The following is a 23,833-nucleotide window of genomic DNA, read 5'->3' on the forward strand; positions in this document are numbered from 1 at the left end:
CCCTGTCTCAGAGAAAAATAAGATAAAATAAAATGATGCTCTGTGCTGTGGCAGGGGTCCCAGGGAAAGCTGATATGGCTGCAGAACTGTTATAGAGACTTTTGTGCCTTCTTTATCATGACCTTTCTTGTCTGAGGAGGAAACCCCATCTATAAAAAAGCAACTGAGCCAAGAGGACCAAACGGGGAAATGGTCTTGGACCTGTTACTAAAAATAAATGTTGTAACACACCCACCCCACCCTCAGAGATTGCAGAAACAACTGTGTCTCTTCTAGAATTTTCTCTCTAAGGAATTCAAGGCTGATCTACAGCTATTCCTCTTACTGCTGCCAATCTCACTCACAGACCCCAGTTCCATTAGGAGCTCCAAGCCATCCTTGGGAGCCTTAAGGGCTGGAATTCCCATTCTCATAAGCTTGACAGCTCATTATCTTCTTCCTCAGGGCTACGCTCATGCCCTGGCTCAGTCATACTGGGCCATCCTCTCACTGCTGCCTCTGAGACCCATCCATCTCTACCCTCTACCTCCAATTGGGAAACACTGGTCCCCACTCCCTGTTACCCTCATTGTACCGAACAGTCACAGTAGGGCAAGTGTGGGCTCCCACGAACGATGGGCAAGCAGATGCTCAAAGCCATCTCTGCTGAGGCCCTGGCTGGCCTCCCATCAGCTGACCACTGGACATGCTTCAGCCTCGTGCAGAGACAATCTTCCTCGACAGCCCCAGGAAGTGTGCATGAGGGCAAAGCTACCTGGACTGATCCCTAAAGGAGACCCTCATCTCCATAGACCTTATCACCAGAGTAACCCAGCCTGGCTCTGCAACTTGTTTCTAAGTCCGAAGTGGAACAGTTGAGGCTTCCCAGTGAAATCAGTCAGAAAGTCAGCCATGTTCGGTGAACCTGGAGCCTCGAGGGGGTCATCATGTATCACCGAGTCACGGGTTTCTCAAAGTTGTTTGTCCTTATGAACTAAGACCTGATTGTGCCCCCAGCAATGCTAACCTGCCTATGAAAGTCCCCCGATAAGCCTATCTTCACAGGGCAGCCCACAGATTAGAGGAGAGATACCCGCCCTCTCCTCCCTCTATCTTATCTCATATCAAAGTCACATGCTTCTTGTAGTCGGAGGCCGCGTCTTATTCCTCTCTGTATTAATTCCACCCACACAGCAAAAATCTTGGGTACTGGTCAGGATCAAGGCATGGTGAATCTTTGTTGAACTAACCCCGACTATTTCCACCTTGCCAAGCTTTCTCCAAACTACACATCTGTAGCCCAACGTTACTACTTCTAGACAACTCTAGAAGAAGCAAGGGGCAGTTCCCCAGGCTACAGAAGACAGAAAAGGGAAGGGATTAAACAACCAGACAGCAACAACAAAAACATGACAATTCCATGCACCGAGATTCAACCTCTGCATCCTTGGGGCTGGCTGCCTGTCACAGTTCAAACTTCTCTGTGACTCCTGCTCTCCCAAGGCTCAAAGCACTGGTACCCTTCATACTAGTCTAGACCAAAATTCTACCAGGGCCACCTCCCTCGATCCTTCACTTACTTCCTCTGGCCATGACTGATAGCTGAAGTGAGGTTGAGAGCTTTGCTGTGCCTGACAGTCAACAGGGCACGGCTGTCTTTTAGCCTTCCATGGGTAAGGTTGTGTTCTTCCACTGGAATAAGAACTTCCCAACACATGAAGGACACTTCAGGCTTGGTGCTCTAGATCTCTGGGAGGCTCATGCTTATGGCCCAGATATTTTCAGGTCCTACGACAAGTTGGCTCCCACAGGGGTCCTGTGCTGTTATTACAATCCAGCCAATGTGTCATGGATTCTGGTTTTATTCTTTAAAAAACTATTTTATTTTTAATTTTTATGTGTATTAATGATTTGCCTGCATGTGTCTGTGTGAGGGTTTCAGATTCCCTGGAACTACAGTCACAGACAGTTGTGAACTGCCATGTGGGTGCTGGGAATTAAACCCCGTTCTTCTGGAAAAGCAGCCAATACTCTTAACCCCTGAGCCATCTCTCCAGCCCTGGTTTTATTCTTGTTGTTTACTTGTTTTTGCTAAACTGTAATGCTAGACAAGTGCTCTAACCAGTAAGCTATAATCCCAGCCCTTGTTTGTTTTGTTTCTTTGCTTGTTTGTTTTCTTGAGACAAGTTCTCACCATGTGTAGCACAGGCTAGCTGTCAACTCACCATTCTGCTCTAGTGTCCTTTGTGCTGGGATTATAGGTCTATGCCAGTAGGCTCAGCTTTATAGGTTTTTCTTTTATTTATTTTGTTTTTGTTGTTGTTTTCTTATTAGACATGGTCTTGTATATTCTAGGCTGGCCTTGAACTCACTACCTAGCCAAGGATAAACTTCAACTTCTGATCCCCAGGATCCCCAAAGTACTAGGGTATTTATAGGCCAGAGCCATCACTCATGGACACAGATCCTTCTTGAAATGGGAGACAACCAGATCTGTCCACATGGGAAGCCTGGAAGGAGACAAGAATGTGTTGCTCTCATGAGCTTTGGAAGAGAGGCTTCCCACACCCAAAGGCAGATCTCTTTATCTTACAGTCCTTCCCAAAGGTCCCAGTCAATCAGATGCTTCACTAATTTACCATAGGCCTTCCATCTTCAAGGGATGTGGAAAGAGAGGAGGACTTACCTTCTATAAAGACTTGGAGTGGCTTGTTATCTTCACTTGGCTGGGTGTGGCAGCTCTAGCCTATAGCTCCAGGACCATGTGGGGGCTGAGGCCAGAGAACACTAAACTCCAGGACAGGGTAAGCAGGAGAAAGAAACCAAAATGTGCCACACATCTTGGTGCATGCTTGCTTGTAACCACAACACTTGGAGGGAAGTTTCAAGTATTCCTCAGTTATACAGCGAGTTGGAGACCAGCCTGGGTTACATAGGACTCCGTCTCAAAAACAACAACCCAAAACAAACAGAAAAATCCCATCTATACATAGAATCCCCTTCTGCACCTCTCTTAGTGCTTGTGGCTCTAAAGACAGCACCCTTCCCACTCTGCATGCCACTCACTGTGCACTTGGCAACTGGCTTCATGCTGACCCCACCTATATGCACTATCTCCTTTCATCACTACAACAATTACTTGAGGTAGATGCCATCCCCTTGCATTTAAGAGATGATCACACAGAGGATGACAGGGATTTTGTTAACCTGCCCAAATGGAGTAGGGATTTGAACCTGCATCAGTCTGAGCACAAACCACAATGTATTTTGCCCAGGGAGTGTCTCAATGAAACCACAGGAATAAGAATGTACTTCCTGTTTCTACCACCATGGTTCAATGTCAGCAGCAGGTGGAAGCTGTTTAGTTGGCAGGGGCTAGCTGATCTGTGATTCCAAGAACTCCAGTGTCTGTCCCCACCCTCAACACACACACTCTCTCTCACACACACACACACACACACACACACACACACACCCTTCTTAAAGGTAGATAGCATCATTGGCAGGCCAGTCTATACCACTAGACAGCCAACCACAAAGCAGTTGGTGGGACCCAGAAACAAACGGAGGGGCAAATGAAACTGCCCTTGTGACCTCAGTCCTTCGTAATCTAGGGATATCACCTCATCTACTTGAAACTTGCATTTCCTGCCTTCTGTTACTCATCAAACCTCACAGAACACCAGCCAGAGGCCAGCACTCTGAGTGCTGGTTAAGAATTCCCACTCAGCCACTTCCTTCCTTGAGCTTTTGAAGGGAAGACCTCAACAGCAACTCCCTTGGAGACACCTGTAAAAAATAAGGCTGGTGCACATTTGCTTTGTCTGTGCCAGCCAAGGCTAAGCTGAAAATAGAGGCTGAACCCACGCCAGCAGTGTTTCCCCAGGACAAAAGGTGTAGGCTTCATTTATTGGAACTAAGTGACCTTCTAAAAACAGACTATTCAAGACCATCTCCCCAGTGAAAGAGAGCATGCTAGCACTTTGTACATAAAAATATACAAATAAATGACATTATACAGACCGAGTATGTTGTACTTCTATATTTAGGAATACAGATGTATATACACATATGTGTATGTAACAATGAAAAGGGAAGCTGTGAATTTGAAAGAGAGCAAGGAAAGACACATGAGCGGACTTTGAGGGTGGTAAGGTGTCTTAGGGTTTCTATTGCTCCGATGAAAAACTATGACAAAAAACGCTGTGACAAAAAAAAGTAAGTTGGGGAGGAAAGGGTTTATTTGGCTTATATTTCCACATTACTGCTCATCACTGAAGGAAGTCAGGACAGGAACATAAACAGGGCAGGAACCTGGAGGCAGGAGCTGCTGCAGAGGCCGTGGAGGGGTGCTGCTTACTGGCTTGCTCCCCATGGCTTGCTCCCCATAGCTTGCTCAGTCTGCTTTCTTATAGAATCCAGAACCACCAGCCCAGGGATGGCAGCATTCAGAATGGGCTGGGTCCTCCTGCAGTGATCACTAATGGAGACAATCTCTTACAGCTGGATCCCAGAGACACATTTCCTCAACTGAGGCACCTTCCTCTCTGATGACTATCAAGTTAACACAGTACAAAAGAGAAGGGGAAATAATGTAACTATATTATAGTCTCAAAAAATAAACCATTTTTCAAAACATTAAGAGCTGCCAAAATAGCTCACACGAAAACAAATACATAAATGTTAAAAATAATTTTAAAAAAATTTAAGAACCAAAAAAAAAAAAAAAAAAGAAGAAGGGTTGGAACATATCTTGAGTTAAAGTTCACCTATCATGTGCATGTGTGATGTTCTATTCTCCAGAACTACAAAACAAACAAGAGGCACACTGCCTTAGAAAGCCGCCCCAGCTTTTGCATCCTGGTTCCACAGCCTGCTGGCTGTGCTCTCTCACCTGTAAAATGGAATTCACGGTTCCTGTCTCATGGGCTTGTTTGTGAGGCGCAATATAAGATGCTGTAATGTGTTTAAATGATGACCCAGCACACAGCAGACACGCAGCAAGGTGGGCACTATCAGGGTTGGGAATTAAAGTTAAGAGTACTATGCCAGGGAGTGGTGATGTGCACCATTAATCCCAGCACCTGGGAGGCAGAGGCAGGTGGATCTCTGTGAGTTCAAGGCCAACCTGGTCTATAGAGTGAGTTCCAGGACAGCCAGGGCTACACAGAGAAACCCTATCTGGAAAAGCCAAAAAAGAAACAAGGTAGAAAATGAGGGTTAGCGACAGGAAAGGAAAATGTGACAAATGTCACAGACTAAGGAAAAACGTAGACCTCAGGCTGTAGCTGACAGTAAGAGCCTCCCGAAACTGTTCACGCCCTGATCCTGCAGTGTATGCTACCTCCATTACAAGAACACTTTACAGAGGTACGGCTAAGATACATTCCTTAAACTGGGGATGTGCAATCACAAGGGTACTTAGAAGGGAAAGGGTGAGGTGGGAGAGTCAGGGGCAGGGGAAGAAAAATATGATGGGGCAGGCAACAAGTAAATGTGTTCTGAGGGTGGGGCCACTAGCCACAGATTGTAGGCAGTCTCCCAGGGCTGGGAAAGGCAGGCACACAGTCTCTCCTAGCATGGACAACCAGACAGAAGACCAATTTGACTGCACTTTGATGGAAGCCTGTAAAACACACTTTGGAGCCACGTGAGGTGGCACATGCCTGTAATTCCAACATTCGGGGGGGCAGAGGCAAACCGTCCTGCAAGTGTGAGGCCAGAATCATCTATACAGAGAGGTCCAGGCTAGCCCAACTACACAGCCAGACCCTGTTGCAAAGAAAGAAAGAAAGAAAAGAAAGAAACCAAACCAGAACAAGAAAACTCCTGCACTCATTTTGTACTCTGGACGCCCAAACGATTAAATAAACCTGGGTGTTTAAAGCTGTTCAATGTGTAGTAATTTTGACAGCAGCTAACGGAAGGAACTACACACGCCTTTCGCCGAATGTGCTGTATTTCACAAAACCGTGTTTCACAAAAGCCACTTGCTAATTCCTTATGACTCATATCCCCAATTCCCAAAAGAGATGAAGTGAAAATGGAAGCCTCCAGAAGGAAGTATTTGTTCCGGTGGAAGTACTCCATGGCTCCAGCTGTCCTCATCACAACCCATTCACTATCCTCTGAAGCAAGGGCGCTTGGTGTGGGCCTCATGCACCTTATCAGAGCCCAGAGTACTAGGGCCCAACCACTGACAATAAACAGCTAGCATTTTGTATGTTGTGTCTTTATGCATGTAGCTTTCTGTGGGTTTCCCTCACATATCCATCGCCTCAGCCTGATTAGCCTAATCTATAGAACCAACTTGCTCAAAACCTATTAACAGTTTTCTCTGAGACCGAAACATTCCATCCTACAGGGAAGCCCCTTAAGCAGGAAGGCTAATAACACAAAATAGCTTCAGGAAGTCCCTAAAACTGAGTGGATTCACTAGACTCCTCCCTGCCAGAATAGGCAATGCCAGAATAAACTTCAAGGACAACTCTCAAAACAAAACAAAAAGTTGTAAATAAGAATCTGAAACCAGACCAACTGCATGGAAGAAGCAGAATCCAGCAGAGCTGTCTGGAAGAGGTTTAGACCAATCGAGACACCTGGAAAAGACATTCTCCAAACTGCTCTGGTGCTCCAGGTCCCAAGCTTTTGCGTTCCATGCTAGGGTGGGCTTTAGTGATGTAGGTGTCTTTGAGTCATTTCTGTTCCTATAAATAACCCCTCACCCATACTTCCTGCAAGTAACCCCAATAAAAGTCACTGGTTCACCACATAGGCCTTTGGTAGTATCCATGCTTTGGTCTGTCATGGGGTCCTTACCTGGGGTGAATAGGTGTATGCTGCATATCCCCAGGTGAAGTTTTGTCACACGATAAAACCACATCCTCAGAAAGCAACAGATCTAGGACTTGAACCTGGGTATTTAATTCAAAAGCCCATTTCAGTCGAAGAATAATACACCTTGTTTTTTGTTGTTTTTGTTTATTTTTTTAAGACATGTTTTCAATGTGCGTCTTCTGGCTGTCCTGGAACTCACTCTGTAGACCAGGCTGTCCTCAAACTTACAGAGATGCACTTGCCTCTAACTCCCAAGTGTTGGGATTAAAAGTGTGCACCACCACTTCCTGGCTGAATATGCCTTGTTCTAACTTTCATAGGTGTTGGGTTATGTTAGGGAAAGAATCTACTCAGCGCCCCCAAGACCAAGTTCTCAGCACAGAGGAGATTAATTTGCCCCAGAAGGACAGGGGCAGGGACTAAGAGAAAAAGACAGAAGAGGAGGGGAACAAGGAAGAAGAAGCAGAGGTATTTGTCCTAGAGGAGGACAAAGAAATGCCTCTGGATAGAGGGAAGACAGTTGTGGCCCACAGGAAAACAGCAGTATAGAAAGGTACAAGGGGAACCCTTTTGTTAGGACGAGGTGTTTAATTTTAATTAGGCATGTTAATTAGGTGAGCCAAAAGGGGTTTTAGATTGCTGGACTTCAATACTTTGATAGCTGGACCTTGGTAGTCAGCCTTAGGAGGAGGAAGTGGCCAAATAAGGGAACAGACCTTGGTGACTAGCTTTAGGAATGTGATCTAATGGTGTTTTGCAAGGCAGGGGGAATGGGGGAGAAAGGCAAGGCCTGCCAGAGTCATGCTCACCTCCAGCTGGCCAGAGTCCCCTCAGATAACACACCCCTGGCTCCCCAGCTCTCCAATGTGGGTAGTACTTCCCCACCCTATCCCACCCTCCCTCTCAGGGATTGCCATTCCCAAAGGCCTTAGAGCAAATGACTATTGTCTTCTCTCAGGTCAGACACAAATGAAAGGCCAGCAGTAGCAAGGAAGCAAAGCAAGCGAAAAGCCAAAAAGACAAGGAGGGCTCGGCCCAGAAATGCGTGTGCCTATAAAAGTCAGGAGGCAGAGGCAGAAGGACTGTGCCCCTAGCCTTGGCTATGCAGTGGGCTCTTATCTCAAAGCAAAAAAATAAAAAGGAAGGAAGGGAGGCTAGAAGAGGAAAAGGAGAGAAATCACATGTAAGGCTAATCCGGAGAATGCTCCAGATCATGCCCCTAGGAACAGACGCAACCTTGTTTCATAGAGCCTGCTCTCTGGCAAGTTTCGTGACATAGAAAGCAGACCTTGTGGTCTAGACAGGCGGTCAGCAAGCCTAAGCTGTGCTCTGTCACAGGCGGCCTGACAGATTTTGAAAGCTTCGCTTCATTTGCTGCTCTTATCTCTCTTCAGTTTTACCCAAGGGCTTGAAAATAGTCAAACTGTGCTGCTATCCCAGCAATGTGCTTCTGAGCTTCACCCCTCTGGAGGATTTCCCCACAAGCAGTGTCTCACCGTATGCCCAGTTCATGCCTTATCCACAACGCTTGGGACCCGGAAGCCCTCGTACTTTATACACTTTCTGTTTGGAATGACCGCTTGTACATCAAATGAGATTTCCCCGGGGAACGGACCCAACTCTAAACACATGAAATTCACTTATGTTCCCATACCTCACTGGAATAAACTGCAGGTCGTTTCATAGATTTTTGGGTGCCTCTGGATACTGAGGCCAAGTGTGCGATCTGCCACTGGCCGCATCCTGTTTATGCTCAACGTTGCATATTTTAGAACATTTCAGAGTTTGGGTTCTTGGGTCAGAGATGTTCCACTTGTACTATAAAAATCCTTGAACTCTCACCCCACCCCCCCACTGCGCCCCATTGATCCTGTTGCATTTCAAACCCAAGTTTCCCTCTTTGGTCATATCATCCTCCTCCCGTCCAATGTAGCCCAGGCTAGCCCTGAAGTTGCCATGTATATGAAGATGGCCTTACACTTCTAATCCTTCTGCCTCAGCCTCCCGAGTGCTAGAATTACTAGTATTCGTCAACCCTCCTCATTGATATGGTTCTGGGGAAAGCCCAGGGCTCTGCGCATGTTAGCCACACTCTCTGCCAACTGACCTCCACCCCCAGCCCACAGATGTGTCTTCCTTGTGCTGCATGTACTACATGCTGATAAGTGTCTGCCTTTCACACTAGAGCGCCAGTGCTCCAGGGAAAGAGCGATTATGTCTAATGATATCTGTACTCCCAGCTCCTGTTATAACATGCTTTCCCAGCTGTCCATAAATATGCAGTGGTGTGTCTACACCTTTTGTTGTTTCCTGAAAGTCACATCACACAAGAAACTTCTCACTGAAAAGCTATTAGAGGGCCTTGGAATGTTTACTCTGTGTCCCCAGAACATGATGTAGGGATCCCCCTTTGCCTGCTTTGTTTCAAGGCTCACATTTAGTAAAGCTTGAGGGAGACGGGAAGTAGAAGGGAAGAGCTGTCAAGTGTGCCACAGCTGCGTGGTCAGACAAAATGGAGAAAGAACGGACAGGCAGCACTTCCAGGAGAGGCTGGGCAGGAAGTGAGTCTGCAGGCAACACGGGCTGGGGAGTCCCGGTCGACGCTGCAGGGCTCTGCATGTGTCTCTGTGGCTGAATGCACTGTGCGCGACAGCAGTTATGGAAGTACATTTCCTGCCTGCCCTTGAAGTGCTTCCTTCCTGGGACAAAAAGAATAAACATTTAGAGAGAGAATGCTCTCGGTAAATATTTCTGAATGGGGCACAGTCTCCACAGAAGTCGGATTCTAAACAACTACGCTACCTGATTCCCAAACAAACTCCCTCCAGTCACACAGCTACACCTGAAAGCATGCAGCTGCCACCGTCCATCATCTGTGCCCTCAGGCTCCCCCTGGCATTCTGCAGGCTGGCATTTCTGTCGGGTTCTTACCCTTGCACAGAAACAGCCCTAGTCCTGAGAGAGTTCGCTGCCAAGGCTGCTTTATAGTCAAGAAGTCAAGAATATTTATGCTTCCCCAGGAGCCAGGGACCACACCAGAAAGCATTATGTAAACCACAGGCAACTCTGCTGAAGGGAAGACGTTCCTTTAACTGAAAAGTCATCCCTGAAACATTTGTTGATTGCAGGCACCAGGTTGCAGGCAGGACCTCCTCTCTCATTTAACCAGCACTTCGGTTGTATTTTTGCAGGAAAGCAAGCACATTTCGTACCAATTGGAAAATTACTCTAATGCGTGCTCATTAAATGGCTCCCCATGGCTGTAATTGCCCCATATCTTTCTTTCTTTTCATTTATTTACTTTCTAGAATATCAACAGTCCTAAAGAGCTTGGTGTATGTGTGTGTGTGTGTGTGTGTGTGTGTGTGTGTGTGTGTGTGTTTCATATACGTGTGAATGTGTATGCCAGAGGACAACCCCAGGGGTCTGTCATCCATCCTTCAGCAGCCTTGCACCTTGTATTTTGACAAGGGTCTCCCTGGGAACTGGAACTTGGCACTCCATGGTTAGGCTGGCCAGCAGGTTCCACGGATCTGCCTGTCTCTGCCCCCCAGTACTGTGACCATAAGCGAGTATCACCATAGCTGGCTTTTTAATGTGGGTGCTAAGGGTGGGACTCAGGTGCTCAAGCTTACAGAGCAGGCACTTCACCCACTGAGCCATTTCCCAACACCCCTGAAGAAGGCTCCTTGACAACAGAGTGTTGTAGAAAAGAAAACAAAAGTGAAGGCAAACTCAAGTGCCCTGGGATAGAAAAGAAGCCACAAAAACGTCCTGGTGATGTTCAAACGCACTTGTCCCAAGTCACCTTGGAGCCATTCAGGTGACTGCGAAGGATCTGCTCATGAGGTGACAGTGCCCAAAGCCTCTGGACATTCCCTCTAGCCACTCACATGTGGTAGACATTCACCTGCCACTCCAGAGCCACTGGAAAGAGTCCACAGCCAGCCAGATCAAGCAGCTGCCTACAGCACTCAGTATGAGACTGACATCTGGCATTTCCTCCACTCCACAGATCTTAGTGGGGTGCTGTGGGCACAGGAGGGGGTCATCCAGGACACCTTGCCCTCATAAACAGTAGGAGGCAAAGAGGTTAATTCAAGTCAGTGAGGAAGAGGACGTTAGGAAAATGGAACACTGGGCAGACTGAGGCAGGGGCTGAAGAGGTCATTGTCAGCTGGGACTCAAAACAAATAAATGGGGGTGGGGTGGGCTCAGGGAGAGGGAGGAAGAGAGGACTCATGTGCCCTTGGGAGAGGATCCAGAGGATTATGGCCAATGTCAAACACACACACACACACACACACACATACACACACAGAGGAATAAAACAGAGAGAATTCTCCCAGAAGTCTTTATGCAAATTCCCAGTGGTCCCTGAGAAAGTCCTCCTTTAAAAAGACCAAAGGTTTGTAGTCCTCATGGGCACTGCTACCACCCTTCTCCTGGCACTGACACTGTGTCCTGCTTGGGGCTATGCCCGTCACAGTGCAGAAAGGCACAGGAGATCTATTCTTGAGTCTCAGTCAGTTTCTCTCTGTGTGTGTGTCTCTCTCTCTCTCTCTCTCTCTCTCTCTCTCTCTCTCTCTCTCTGTGTGTGTGTGTGTGTGTGTGTGTGTGTGTGCGTCTCCATCCAGACCTCAAGTCTGATTCCATTTGAGAGTAATCAGTAGACAGCCATATGGTACCCCACTGGATCCCTGAGCCTGGCCATCAATGACAGCCAGCAGCTTGGGCGGTGCTGGCTCTGCTCTGCCTCTGCTGCTACTTGGCCTGGCCTTGCTCAGACCCTCTGGAGGGAGCCAGGCACCAGGCACGAGGGAGCAGAATGCAGTACTGAGAAATACCACTGGCCTCTGCCCATCTACTACCGTATATCCCTGCTAAGAGAGGGACAGGGAGATAAAGGCACAGGGTAGCCAGGCACCCAGGAGGCAGCAGCACCGTGAAGAAGGATACAGCTGCTAGCCATTCGAGTGGCAGCAGGAACTGTCTCATTACAGAGGGACGAGGGAAGGAGAGGCTGTTCGCGTGGATTGGCACTTCTCACTGGCATAGCTGTCCCTTTGTTACTGTCAAGAATTCTACAAGCAGAGCTGGTCTGCATGGCACACACCTATAATTCCAGCTGCTCAGAAGGCTGAGATGGGAAGACTGCCTGAGATGAAGAGCTTTAGACAGCAGTGGGGGCTGAAGGGTAGAACAGACAGGAAAACTGAGGCTCGGTGTGTTCAGAAACTCACCCCAAGCTCACCGGGCTGGTAAGGGCCTGCCTAGGACTCAGACCCAGGCATGATTTCATAGTGCACACCTGGGCAGGAGGAAGGAAGAAAATAAAAAACAGGGTCTCTCCAGTCCCCAGATGCTAACACAGAGGAAAAAAAGGCCCCTATGTGAAATGCCTGCTGGGAGCAGACAGATAAAGACACCTGCCAGGTGCCCACAGAGGGAAAGCCCCCTCCACAAGCAATGCCTGCTGGGATGGCAGAGGCTGCCACAGAGCAACTGTCCTTAGCCTGAGTCGCTTTGGTGGGAGACAAAGTGAAGCCTTAAGCCCCAAAAATGGCTGACCAGAGGCAGCTGGAGTTCAAGGTCGCCAGGTGGTAAGACACAGGACAGAAAGGCAGGGTGTTTGCCCATTTCCACAGCCCTTGGTCTTCTGGGCCTGCTTCCTCATCAAAATTTCAATTTCTGAGACTTAAAAGTGGTTATGTCTGAGAACCTGCTGTGTCATCGGCAATGTGGTCTAAAAGCCTAACGTATAATTAGAAATTAGGGCGTAACGGGAAATTTTCATAGAAGCTCTGCTCAGGGGTTATAATTAGGCCAGCAGCCCATTCACACGCCTCAAGGGCAATCAAAAGAAACTAACTACTGATACACAACACAGGATTCTGAACAAAAAAATTATGATCAAGCCGAGTGTGGTAGCACATGCCCACAATCACTGCACTATCAAGGTCGAGGCAAGAAGATCCAAAGTTCAAAACCAGCCTCAGCTATCCATCACATTTGTGTATCACATTTGCCTTATCTCAGAAAACCTTAAAAAGTCTCTCTCACTTTTTCACTTACACACACACACACACACACACACACACGGAGTCACTTGAAACTCAAGAAAAGAGGAGTCAACAGTATGCACTGTACAATATCACTTACATGTAAGTCTAAAAAAAATGCCAACTCAATCAATAAGTAGATCAGAACTTGCACAGGACTCAGGGTTTGAACTCAGGAGGGGACTCCTATAAAAGGACACAAGAAAACCTTCACACTGCCAGAGGAAAACCTTCCAGAGTTGGTTCTCTCCTTACAGCCTGTGGGTCCCATGGCTGAACTCAGGTCGTCAGGCAAGCACCCTCACCTACCAGTCCATCTTGCTGACCCAAGAAAACTTAAAGAGGCAATGGATAGGCTATGTCTCAGTTCATGATCTGTCCAAGCACATCAGTCTTCAGTAGTGTATCTCTCCTCAAAAGACTTTAAAAAGATGGCCTGCCAGCGTCGACACAGAAAGGTCACTGGACTTGAAGAAGTGTTAGCCTGAGGTCCACACAGCCATAAGGACCCCCATACCCACACCCCCGAAAACTGTGTGGTCACAGGCAAATAGTCCTCAGAGGACCACCGTGAGGCTGTTGATACTTAGCGCACGTAGTGTTTCTTAAACTGCACAGTAACTCACAGTAAGAGAACGTTAGGCAAGCACAATGCTACAGCAGGCAGAGACTTCCTTGCCCTTTCTACCTGCTAAGAGCGCTGATGAGACCTGATAGGCTAGGGTCAGACAGAAGGAGAGGAGGGAGAGAAAGAAGTGGACTAAGGGAGGGGCCTAGGGGGAGAAGAGGGAGGGTGGGTGGATCTGGGAAGATACAAGGGAGGGGGCCACAGCCGGGATACAAAGTGAATAAATTGTAATAAATGATAATAATAAAAAATAAAATAAAATAAAAAAGAGCCCTTCAGCAGTGAGTGGACCACAATTGTATTTTTCTATCCAAGATGCACAGGGAAGCAGCTCCAGCCCCTGGGTGAGAGTTGGCTACATTTCAGAGATGCTTGGTTGGCCAAGTGCTTTCAGGGGATCCAGTGTCAACCAACAGGTAAAAGAGACGACCAGAGAAACTAGATACTTTAATGCATGGCCCTGCAGGTTGTCCCTCAACTGCTGGTGGAGCCACTCTGGGCTGCCTTTATCTCTGAGCAGTGAGGTGTAGCTAACTCAAGCTTGCTGCCTGAAGCCAAGTCCTGGGCGCTTACTCCAGCCTTCTGCCACTGTCCCGCTCTTTAACTAGACAGAGCTCAAATATTCTCAGCTGAGGAAAACAAGCCCATCCTGTCCAGCTATCTCCATCTGTCGTTCCACCGGCACCCCTCCCCCACCTCGTCTCCTTCCAGTAACACAGTATTACCAAAATAACAGCGAATGTCCAGGCTCTACTGTCCCAAGTTCTTGCCCACGTTAACAGGGCAGGCACTGCTGTACAGAGGAGCTGATCACAATGCTGGGGCAAAGAGGCTCAAGGGGAAAGTAGGTGATTCAAGTATCAGGCAGACTCTGGACTAGAACCCGGGATGTTGTACTCATGCCAGATCCCTTCCAAGACTTTTGTGTTTTGGTATTTGTTTCTGTCATAGCCCTGGAGATTGAACCCAGAATTTGTGGAGGGGAGGCCCTCTTTTCTCTTTCTCTCTCTCTCTCCAGTCATTAGGAAATACATACAAGCCATTATTTTTTGTAAACAAACAATATTCTAGCCACAGTCAACCTTAAAAAAACAAAAATAAGCCAACTGTAGTCTATCTACCTGTGATCCCAGCACACAAGAGTTCAAGGCTGTCAGGCAGTAGTGGTGCACTCCTGTAATCCCAGCCCCCAGGGAGGCAGAGGTAGGTGGATCTCTGTGAGTTATAGGCCGACCTGGTCTACAGAGTGAGTTCCAGGACAGCCAAGGCTACACAAACAAACCCTGTCACACACACACACACACACACACACACACACACACTCACACACACACAAAGTTCAAGGCCAACCTTAGCTACCCAGGGAATATGATTCCAGCCTGGGCTACATGTCTCAAAACTAAAATAAACAAATGAAATAGTAAAAGGATAGCACAGGGTTGTATGGGCAGACTCCATAAGTTCAGCCCCTCAGTGACTTGTTCCAAGGCCCACATGATCCCTAGAAACAAGCCGAGAGCATCTGTCCTCTGAAGCCGCAGGGGGCATCATGCAGACAGTGATGGCCCTGCCTGAAGTCCAGTGTGTACAGCCACAGGCAACTTCCACTCTCCTCAGGACCACTCAGGTCCCTGAGGCCTCATTAGCCTCACAACTCTGCCCACCAATGACTTTTCCTTTTCCTTCAGACCAACCTCACCAGCCTGGAGGAAGCCAGGTTTCTATTTTCAAAACATTTAGGCCAGCAAAGAGCTAATGAGCATAAAAAGAAAAAGGAAGGGGTGAGCCATACACAGCCTTGGAAAGTTTCCTTCTAGAGTCCCTAACTCATCTCTGTCATCTCGTTCTCCCCCTCTCTGTCCCACCCAGTCTCCTCAACAGAACCACACAGGTCCTTCTACAGCTTGAACTGATGCTAATGTGGGGTGGCAAAGCCCTGAGAGGAGTGATGAGCCTCAGAGAACATACCCCGAGGTCACTCTGGTTAGCCAGGCCTGGCAGTCTGCTGCTTTCAGCTCCATCAAGCACTTTAACAAACCTGGGCTCATTAAGAGCATTCCAAGAGCAAGCTCCAGCAAGGCCCTTGGGTGAAGTCAACCTCAGGCCCACAGCATGGCACAGACGAGATCAGAATGGGACCCTGGTCTGCTGGCCTGTCTTCTCTGCAGCCATCAGAGTCCAGTCCCTGTCCCAGGACAATAGACCCTGTTACACCCAGGGAGCCCAGCTTAGGCAGCTTCAGCTATCCAGAAGGTTGGATGGGTCTCTTTTCATATGCTACATCAAGACTCTTGTGGAGCCAAGGGACAACACTGCTCATTCCTGTTCATTCCTCCCTCCAGGCTGGAGGCTCCAGAAAGTGTTTCTAGTCAGGTGAGTCTTGCAGTCTTCCTCTTCAGTTTTCCACACAAAGATAGAAGCCTGCTCTCTGTTATCTGGAATAGCTGCCTCTTGCTGACCAGAGTGAACACTAGACACTCGTGCCTTTGGGGTAGGGCAGGGAACCCAACTCAAGCCCCCTCTGGGGCCTTGTATGGTGACACATGCCTCTTATCCTACTACTCTGGAGGTAGAAGAAAGCAAGGAGGGTCAGGAATTCAAGGCCAGTTTCAGCTATATATTAAGTTAAAAAGCCATCCTGGGGGGTTGGGGATTTAGCTCAGTGGTAGAGCGCTTGCCTAGCAAGCGCAAGGCCCTGGGTTCGGTCCTCAGCTCTGGAAAAAAAAAAAAAAAAAAAAGACAAAATAACAAAAAGACCAAAAAAAAAACAAGGTAAAAAAGCCATCCTGGGCTATGAGAGACCCTGTGAAAATGAAAACAAAAACAAACAACAAAGCAAAGCCTTCTCAGGGCATTGAATTTGATCAGATGACACCAAGACAACACCAGCCCCCTTTAGGAGAAATAGAGCAATAAACCCCACCTCCCTCCCTCAGACCCTCTCTGTTTCCTCTTGGGTAAAGACAGGCAATAACAGAAATAGAAATAGCAAAGCAACAGAAAATAGCTAAATAATGACTCTCTAAACAATATCTATGTCTTTTTCATTTCCTTTGGGTTTTTTTTGAAACAGGGTTTTTGTGTAGCCTTGGCTGTCCTGGAACTTACTCTGTAGAGCAGGCTGGTCTCTAACTCAGAGATCTGCCTGCCAGTGACTCCTGAGTGCTGGGAGTATAGGTGTGCATCTATATTGCTAAGACCTATAAACACTATTGCATGACAAAAAAAAAAAAAAAAAAAAAAAAAGACTTTACAAGAATGATATTATGAAGTTCAGGGATGACTCTGACATGACTAATTATTCTGAATTACCCACAAGGACCATAGGGCAGTGATATGCATTTGTGGAACACTACTAAGCCATAAAAAAAATAACAGAACCCTGCCATTTGATGATGACACGGGTGGGGCTGGAAATGATTATGTCAAGCTTGATGTCCTGAGTTTGTCCCTAAGACTCATATAGTGGAAGGACAGAGCTAGACTTTTATAAGGTGTCCTGTGACCTCCGCATGCACACACAGGCCACACACACACACACACACACACACGCACACACACACACAAACACCAACACACTGTTTTCCACATGTATCATAAGAGACACCCAGAGGGTTTGGTGAAAAAAGAAAGACAATTAAGGGTACAGGCTGGATGGAATGAAATGGGGTAGCCACAACCAAACAATTCCCACCAGAAGCAGAAGAGTGGGATGGATTTTCCCCTACAGCCTTCAGAGAGAGAGAGAGAGACAACCTCACTGACTCGGTTTTATCCCAGGGATACCAACTTTGAACATCTGTCTGCTAGAATATGGAGAGAATGCGTTTCTGTTGACGTAAGCCAGCCAGCCTGCAGCCATTTGTTCCAGCAGCCAAAAGGAACAAATATGTCACTACCACTTAGTGCCCGCCTACTGTGTGCAGGGAAATTCTCTGAGCCTCTCATCCGTGGGGCATCCCACAGCTTTTTCCTGTGAGGCCTAGCACGGCAGACACAGGGCCCGGGTTTGATTCTCTGCTCTCCCCCTAACTGCGGTGACCCTCAGTATGTTGTACAATATCTTTAAGGCCCAGCTCTTCAGGTCATAAGACAGGCATGGAGTATGTCTTCACTGAGTTATGAAAATAAAGTGTTTCCAACTGTCAATCGTGTGCAGTCAGGAATCTTGCTATTGTGAGGCCTCAGGGATTAAGCAAGACCTAATCAGGCCATCATCCTAGTCAGTGATGACCTGAGCACGAGGCCTCCGAGGCCCACTGCAGGAAATAGACTGTTCTCTGAAAGCCCACTAAATATCAAATATGAAAATCTAAAGAGGCCACCGAAGCACTTCTTTCTTTAATCAACGTGAGCCCTTGACAGTGGTCCCGCTTCAGAAATGGCGGCTGCCTGGAACTATGCAAGATCTACATTTGGACTCTGTTCGGGTCCCCGCAGGGGCCCTAGAGGGCCATCCATCCTCAGGGCTTCCATGAAGGACCCTCACTTGGCACCCCCTGCAGAACCCTTCACATCGTCAGTCTCCCTGTGTTGTGCTGAGTGTTTTTAAGTCAGCAGGAAGAAGAAATCTTGGTCCACTTCGTGGCCTTTCATAGGCTGGGCCAAACAACACTGAAGCCTGTCCTAGCAGGCTGGGTGGGATGATACATTCCTGAACAGGAGTCTAGTTTCCTTAGACTGCAGCCAAGTCAGTACACGGCTCCCAGGAAGACACCTGGAGTCACGCCTGAATGAGAGTGGAGGAAAGAGGGAACTCACTGACTCGACCCTCTCTGATTAAGTTCGCACAACTCTTCAATTCAGACACCTGCCACCATCCCGAACTTTGTGTCCCACGGAAGAAACCAGCAGGCCAGGAGTTAACGGCGGCGCCGGCTTTCCAGGAGGCGAGGCACCAGCCCCTCGCTGGAGTGCACTGGCTCCAAAAGACTCCCGCTGTTGCAGCCCTGCGCTGGCAACCCGATTCTTCCCGGAAGACTACAGCGACAGCCACCTGCGCTCTCCGCCCTTCCCCAGCCCACCCTGGGTGAGGAAGGAGGAGGCAGGAAGGCAGCTCCCCCACCCCACCCCGCGCCCCGTACTTTCGAGCACCCACAGCTTTCTACGCTGCCGTCACCACTGACGAGAACCCTGGTCCCCCTGGAGGAATCACTTCTCCTTCCCATTCCATCCTCTCTATCAATGAACACGCAGTGACACCCACGCTCCCGCTCCTCCCACTCCGGAGAGAGCCGGAGCTCAAGAGCGACATCCGGAGCTGGAAGCCGCTGCAGCGGGGGCGCCGGCCACCCTGCCCCGCTGCCCCTCGACTTTCCCCAGCCACCAAAAGAACCCCCCCCCCTCAACACACACCCTCCCCAGCCCACAAAACTGACTCGGTACTCTGGATGGATAGGGGATCCGAGTCCTCCAAGGGACCCACCTCTCCCTTGGCTTAGTATTAAGAGACCTCTGGGGAGCGCGCGCGCGAAATGCCGAGGGCTGCCGGCAGAGCCCGGGATTCGAATCCAAAGCCCTGGCCGCCCAGCATCCCCAAACAAGCTTCTAGCCCAGCGCTCCCGCCCCGCAGCGCGCCCACCGCGTCCCCTTAAGGAGGTCTCCGGCAACGCCAGGACGGCGAGCCGGAGCGAAGCCGAGGGTCGCGGGGCCCAGGCGGTGACTTACGCGCGGGCGCGGGGGAAGCCCATGGACAGGAGCACGTCCAGCGCCGACCCATGCTTGACCGTGCCCGGGCGCTGCAGGCGGTCCCTGCGCGGGGTGACTTTGCTGTACAGCTCTTCTCGCGCGGCCATGCCGAGGAACTGGGGGTCGCGGTTCCAAGCGCCCGCTCAGCGGCCGCCCATCGCCCGCGCGCCGGAGCCGGGGGTCCCGGGAGGTCGGAGGGGGCGGTGCTCCCAGATCCCCGGGCGGAGACTGACGTTTCCTGGAGAGGCCACCGGAGCTCGGCGCCGGCGGGCGGCTGCGGCGGGTCCGACTTCGACCCGCGGGGCCCGGGAGTCCCAGAGCTGCGCCGCCGCAGCCTTCTCTGTCCTCCGCGCCCCTAGCTTCTCCTCCCTGAAGCAGTCCGAGAATTTGCAATGAGTAATTTTTGAATGGATCGAAAAGGAAAAAGCAGCTTTGTGGGCAGGCCCTGCCTCGCCTCTGCTGGGCCCCGCCCCTCTCTTAAAGCGGCCGCGCCGGCCCAAGCTGGGCTGGCTGGATTCCAACCAGCCGTAGTAGGGATTGCTTCTAGACAGAAGGTCTCCAGCAAGGAACTAGGCCAGTGTGCTTCGCTTCACAGAGCCACAGCTCTGCCGTTGGCTTGCGTATCGACCCATCTGGGCCTTGAGGCTTCAGAATAGCCCATTTCACGTTTCATTTGATCTTTGGCGAGGTCAGTAATGGAAACCTACCGCACGGATGGATGGATGAGAGGACCGGAAGGCCCGGGGAAAAGGTGTCACTTCAAATAGATCCTGCAAAAGTTACAAAGTTGTTACATCACTACAGGCCGAGATGTCCCAACAGCCCTCAGTGACTGACTGGACAGCAACTTCTGGAAAAGGGCTCCTGGCTCTTGGAAGTGGTAGGACCTGAGAGAGCAAAGGCCAAAGAGGAAGGGAGAAGAGAAAGGGGAAGAAAAAGGGGAGGGGGAGCAGAGAAAGGCTAAATAAAAGCTAGGAGAAGAAAGAGAGAAAGGATGCTAATTATGGCACCTCCGAATGGAGTGAGCTGACTTTCATGAGAGATTGTGCACCCTGTCTATAAAAAGGTTCATAGACGGGATCCCTCCTACACAGGAGCCACAATGAGCCCAACACCGTTGGACCAAGGAACCCCCACCTCAACAAAGAGAATCATTACTGAACTGTTGGCCATGCCCACCATGAACTTGGCTGAGGAATTGCAGCTTGGCCACCTGGAGACAAAGCCATTGTCCTCACTCAGGAACAGAATCCCATTTGGTGTAACAGAAGACATCTTTGATGGTAATAATAATAATACCACCTAACACTTATTGGACTTTTACAGTGCCCTAGAGTGTCTACCTGTATAGCCTGGTTTTATAGATGAGAAAACTCAGCTGGGGGGGGGGGGGGGCGGGGAGAGACAGAGCTCTGACTCACTCTGGTGTCCTGAAAGAGTTACCCTCCTATCCTCCACTGGCTTTTCTGCAAAGTACCAGTGGCAGCATTTGGATGTGGGAAGGTGGAACGGGGAAGCATGGGTAACAATTTCCATATTTCTGCCTGGTGTTATGAAAGAGACCAAGGACAGTTCACACTTCCAAAGTGGGGGAGTTTCTTCTTCCCAGGGGAGGAACTTTTCAGCTAAAGCAGCGGTTAGAGGGAGCTGGGAAAACCATAAGCCATAGACTAGCCTCCTTGGGCTGCGTTCAGGAACGTCTACTGGACAGTGCCCAGCGTTCTAAATCTTTTTCAGATATCTGGGCTTGAGCCAGATGATTCGGATTTCAGTCAAGAGAAAACACCGTCTGTGGCAGCAGTTTGTGCATTCAGAGCGGTGCACAGACAGCAGCTCTGATTTAACGAGTCCTTGCTAGGTGTGGCTTTTTCATTCTTAGACCAGACTACGAGCGGGTCTCTGGAGAAACCTACACCCATGTTCTGGGTGCGTACTGTCTTCTCGCTAGGTACTTCTCCCTTTCAATGCAAAAGCTATTATTACCATAGTTTCTCTTCTACGTTTTAATTTTATGTGTGTTTGTATACAAGAGCACACAGTGGGTGTGGAAGTCAGAAGACAACTTGCAGGAGTCAATTCTCTCCCTTTACTGTGTGGATCCAGGGACTGGACTCAGGTCTTCTGTGCCTCTACTGAGCCATCTCACTGGGCCGAAGTATTTTCTTAAGAAATTCCAACTTTTCTGGGTGGAGTGGCACACACCTGTAATCCCAGCACTTAGGGAGGCAGAGGCAGGAAGATCTCTGTGAGTTTGAGGCCAGCCTGGTCTACAAAGGGAGTCAGGACAGCCAAGGATACACAGAGAAACCACGTCTCCAGGAAATAAAAAAGAGAGAAAGAGAAATTCCAGCTTTGGGGGACTAGAGAGATGGCTCATTGGTTAAGAGCTTTCGCTGCTGTTGCTGAGGACCCAGGTTCATATTCCCAGCATCTACACAGTAGTTCACCACCCTCTGTAACTCCAGTTTCAGGGACTCTGATGCATTCTTCTGACCTCCACAGACACCAAGCATGCATGTGGCACACAGACATATATGTGGGCAAAATACACATAAAATAAAATGAGTGAATCTTACTTTTCATAGTAAGCCAACAACCACTTTCCGAAATGATGACAAAGAGGATGTCAAACTATAAAACAGTTGATTCTGTCTTTTGGTTTGTTTATTGTTGGTGGCAGTCTTCCTGTGTAGCCCAGGTTATCCTCAAACTGAAGATCCTTCAGTCTCGGTCTCCTTCGAAGTGCCACGCCTGCTCCATGTGGTTGCCTTCTGTACCTCTTGACATGGTTTGTTGGGGTACTATTTCCTCTGGAAAGACTGATTTAATCGCCTTTCCCCCTGCCTCTGGAAAACTGTGGGCGAGAAAATGATGGATATAAAAACAGTTGTAAAGAGCCTGAAAAGGCACCATTGAAAACCAGGCACCTTCAATGCAAACTGTTTTCTGCTATGTCTGGGGCAGTTTTTGCAGAAGTCCCAGCTCAGTGCCTGTGCTTATTTTAATTGGGACGGCTGCCATTTGCTCTGCTCAGGGCTAGAGGGCTGGTAATTAAGATGCATTGTTCTTTAATTGTATTGACTTTGAAAGGCAAGGAGAAGCTTTATAAACATCGGTATTGTTTTGTTACAAAGGAGGAAGAAGAATGAGCGTTCATCTGACAGTGTATCTTATAGCCTTGGGGAAGGAGGAGGCAGAGGAGGGCTTGCACAATGATGAAGCTGACACATCAGCACTAAACTGCCATTCCCTCAGAGGAAAAGCAAGTTGTCATGTCCCTGTGCCTGGTCATAATCAGAGTCCACCCAGATCACAAAGCTCTTTTGTTTGTGTGAACACCATTTCAGTTCTTGTCACTGGTACCAGCCACGTTCTTGGTATAGGAGCTCTTCCACAGTGGCCATAGAGATGCCATAGAATGGGCTCAGCTGACTTTACTTCCTCCTCTTTCTCTTAGTTACTTCCTGTCTCCTTTTCTTTTCCTATCCCTCCTCTTCCTCCTTCATCGTCCTTCTGAAACAGTGTCTCACTATATAGCCCAGGCTGGCTTGGAAATTATCCTCCTGCCTCAGCCTCCCAAATACTAGGATTACAGCCAGCATACCAGCTTACACTTGCCCTTCCAGAAGTCTGTTCTTTTTTTCCTCTCTTTCTCTTCAGCCAGGAGAAAAGGTCAGCAATTCCACCAGAACAGGGGGGGGGGGGGGAGTCCAAAGACTTCTTCCAGTTCTGAGGGCCGAGTGTGGTCTAGTTTTTGAGCCTCTGGGGATGACTTTAGCTCCTGGTCTTCAAGGGAGTTTTTCACGAACATAGAGTCATGTGCTGCCACTATCTAGGCTCAGTTTCCTTAACTATCAAATGTGGGGCTCCCCTTATGCTGTCATCCCAGGACATCAGAACTCAGGAATTCTTTGAGGGTGGGGTGGGATCTGTGTAATCGTTACTTTTCTTTGAATGCAAAGAAACCCCGTCAGCTTCACATCTCAGGTAGTTTTATGACAGGCTTTTTATGAAAAGAGTTTGGAAACATTTTTAATGCTCTTTAAAATGTTATTTAATTTTATTTTATGTGCATTGGTGTGAGTGTAGAAGAGCTCTTGGAACTGGAGTTATAGTTGTGAGCTGCCATGTGGGGTACTGGAAATTGAACCCAGGTCCTTTGGAAGTGGACCTGAGTTCACTTCCAGGTCTTAAGCCAGTGCTCTTAATTGCTGAACCATCTCTCCAGCCCCCATTCTTAATACTTTTGAAAGCAAAGAACAAGAGTTTTGGTTTTGTTAGTGGTTTTGTGTGTGTGTGTGTGTGTGTGTGTATGTACATGTGTGTGAGAAGGTTTATGTTCATGCATGTGGGAGTCCCAGGTTAACACCAGTATTCTTTCCCAATCACTCTTCACTTTCTTTATTTGTTTTGAGGTAAGGTCTCTCAGCTGAACCCAGAGTGTGCTGATAAAGGATGTCCAGCTAGCCAGCTCACTCTGGGATGCTCTGACTCTACCTTTTTACCTCCTGAGTCTGGAATTACAAAGATGCCCACGCAGCACTTAAGTGTATTCCGATATTCAAACTCCAGTCTTCATGCTAGCACAACAAGCACATTTTGCACTGATTCATCTTCCTGACCCTGTTTTTTGTTTGTT

General features: G+C 48.6%; 1 protein-coding gene across 2 annotated transcripts in view; it reads right to left on the minus strand.

Moving 5' to 3' along the window:
• Positions 1 to 19,496, minus strand: part of Ubash3b (ubiquitin associated and SH3 domain containing B) — a 145,045-nt gene extending 125,549 nt beyond the window's left edge. For both annotated transcript variants that reach the window (XM_021643053.2, XM_021643054.2), the window contains exon 1: positions 19,174 to 19,496. In XM_021643053.2, coding sequence (XP_021498728.1) covers positions 19,174 to 19,301 — 128 coding nt within the window. In that variant the 5' untranslated portion in view covers positions 19,302 to 19,496. The remainder of the gene's footprint in view (positions 1 to 19,173) is intronic.
• Positions 19,497 to 23,833: the final 4,337 nt, after the last annotated feature.

Source organism: Meriones unguiculatus, chromosome 1 (assembly GCF_030254825.1).
Source record: "Meriones unguiculatus strain TT.TT164.6M chromosome 1, Bangor_MerUng_6.1, whole genome shotgun sequence".
NCBI lineage: Eukaryota > Metazoa > Chordata > Mammalia > Rodentia > Muridae > Meriones > Meriones unguiculatus.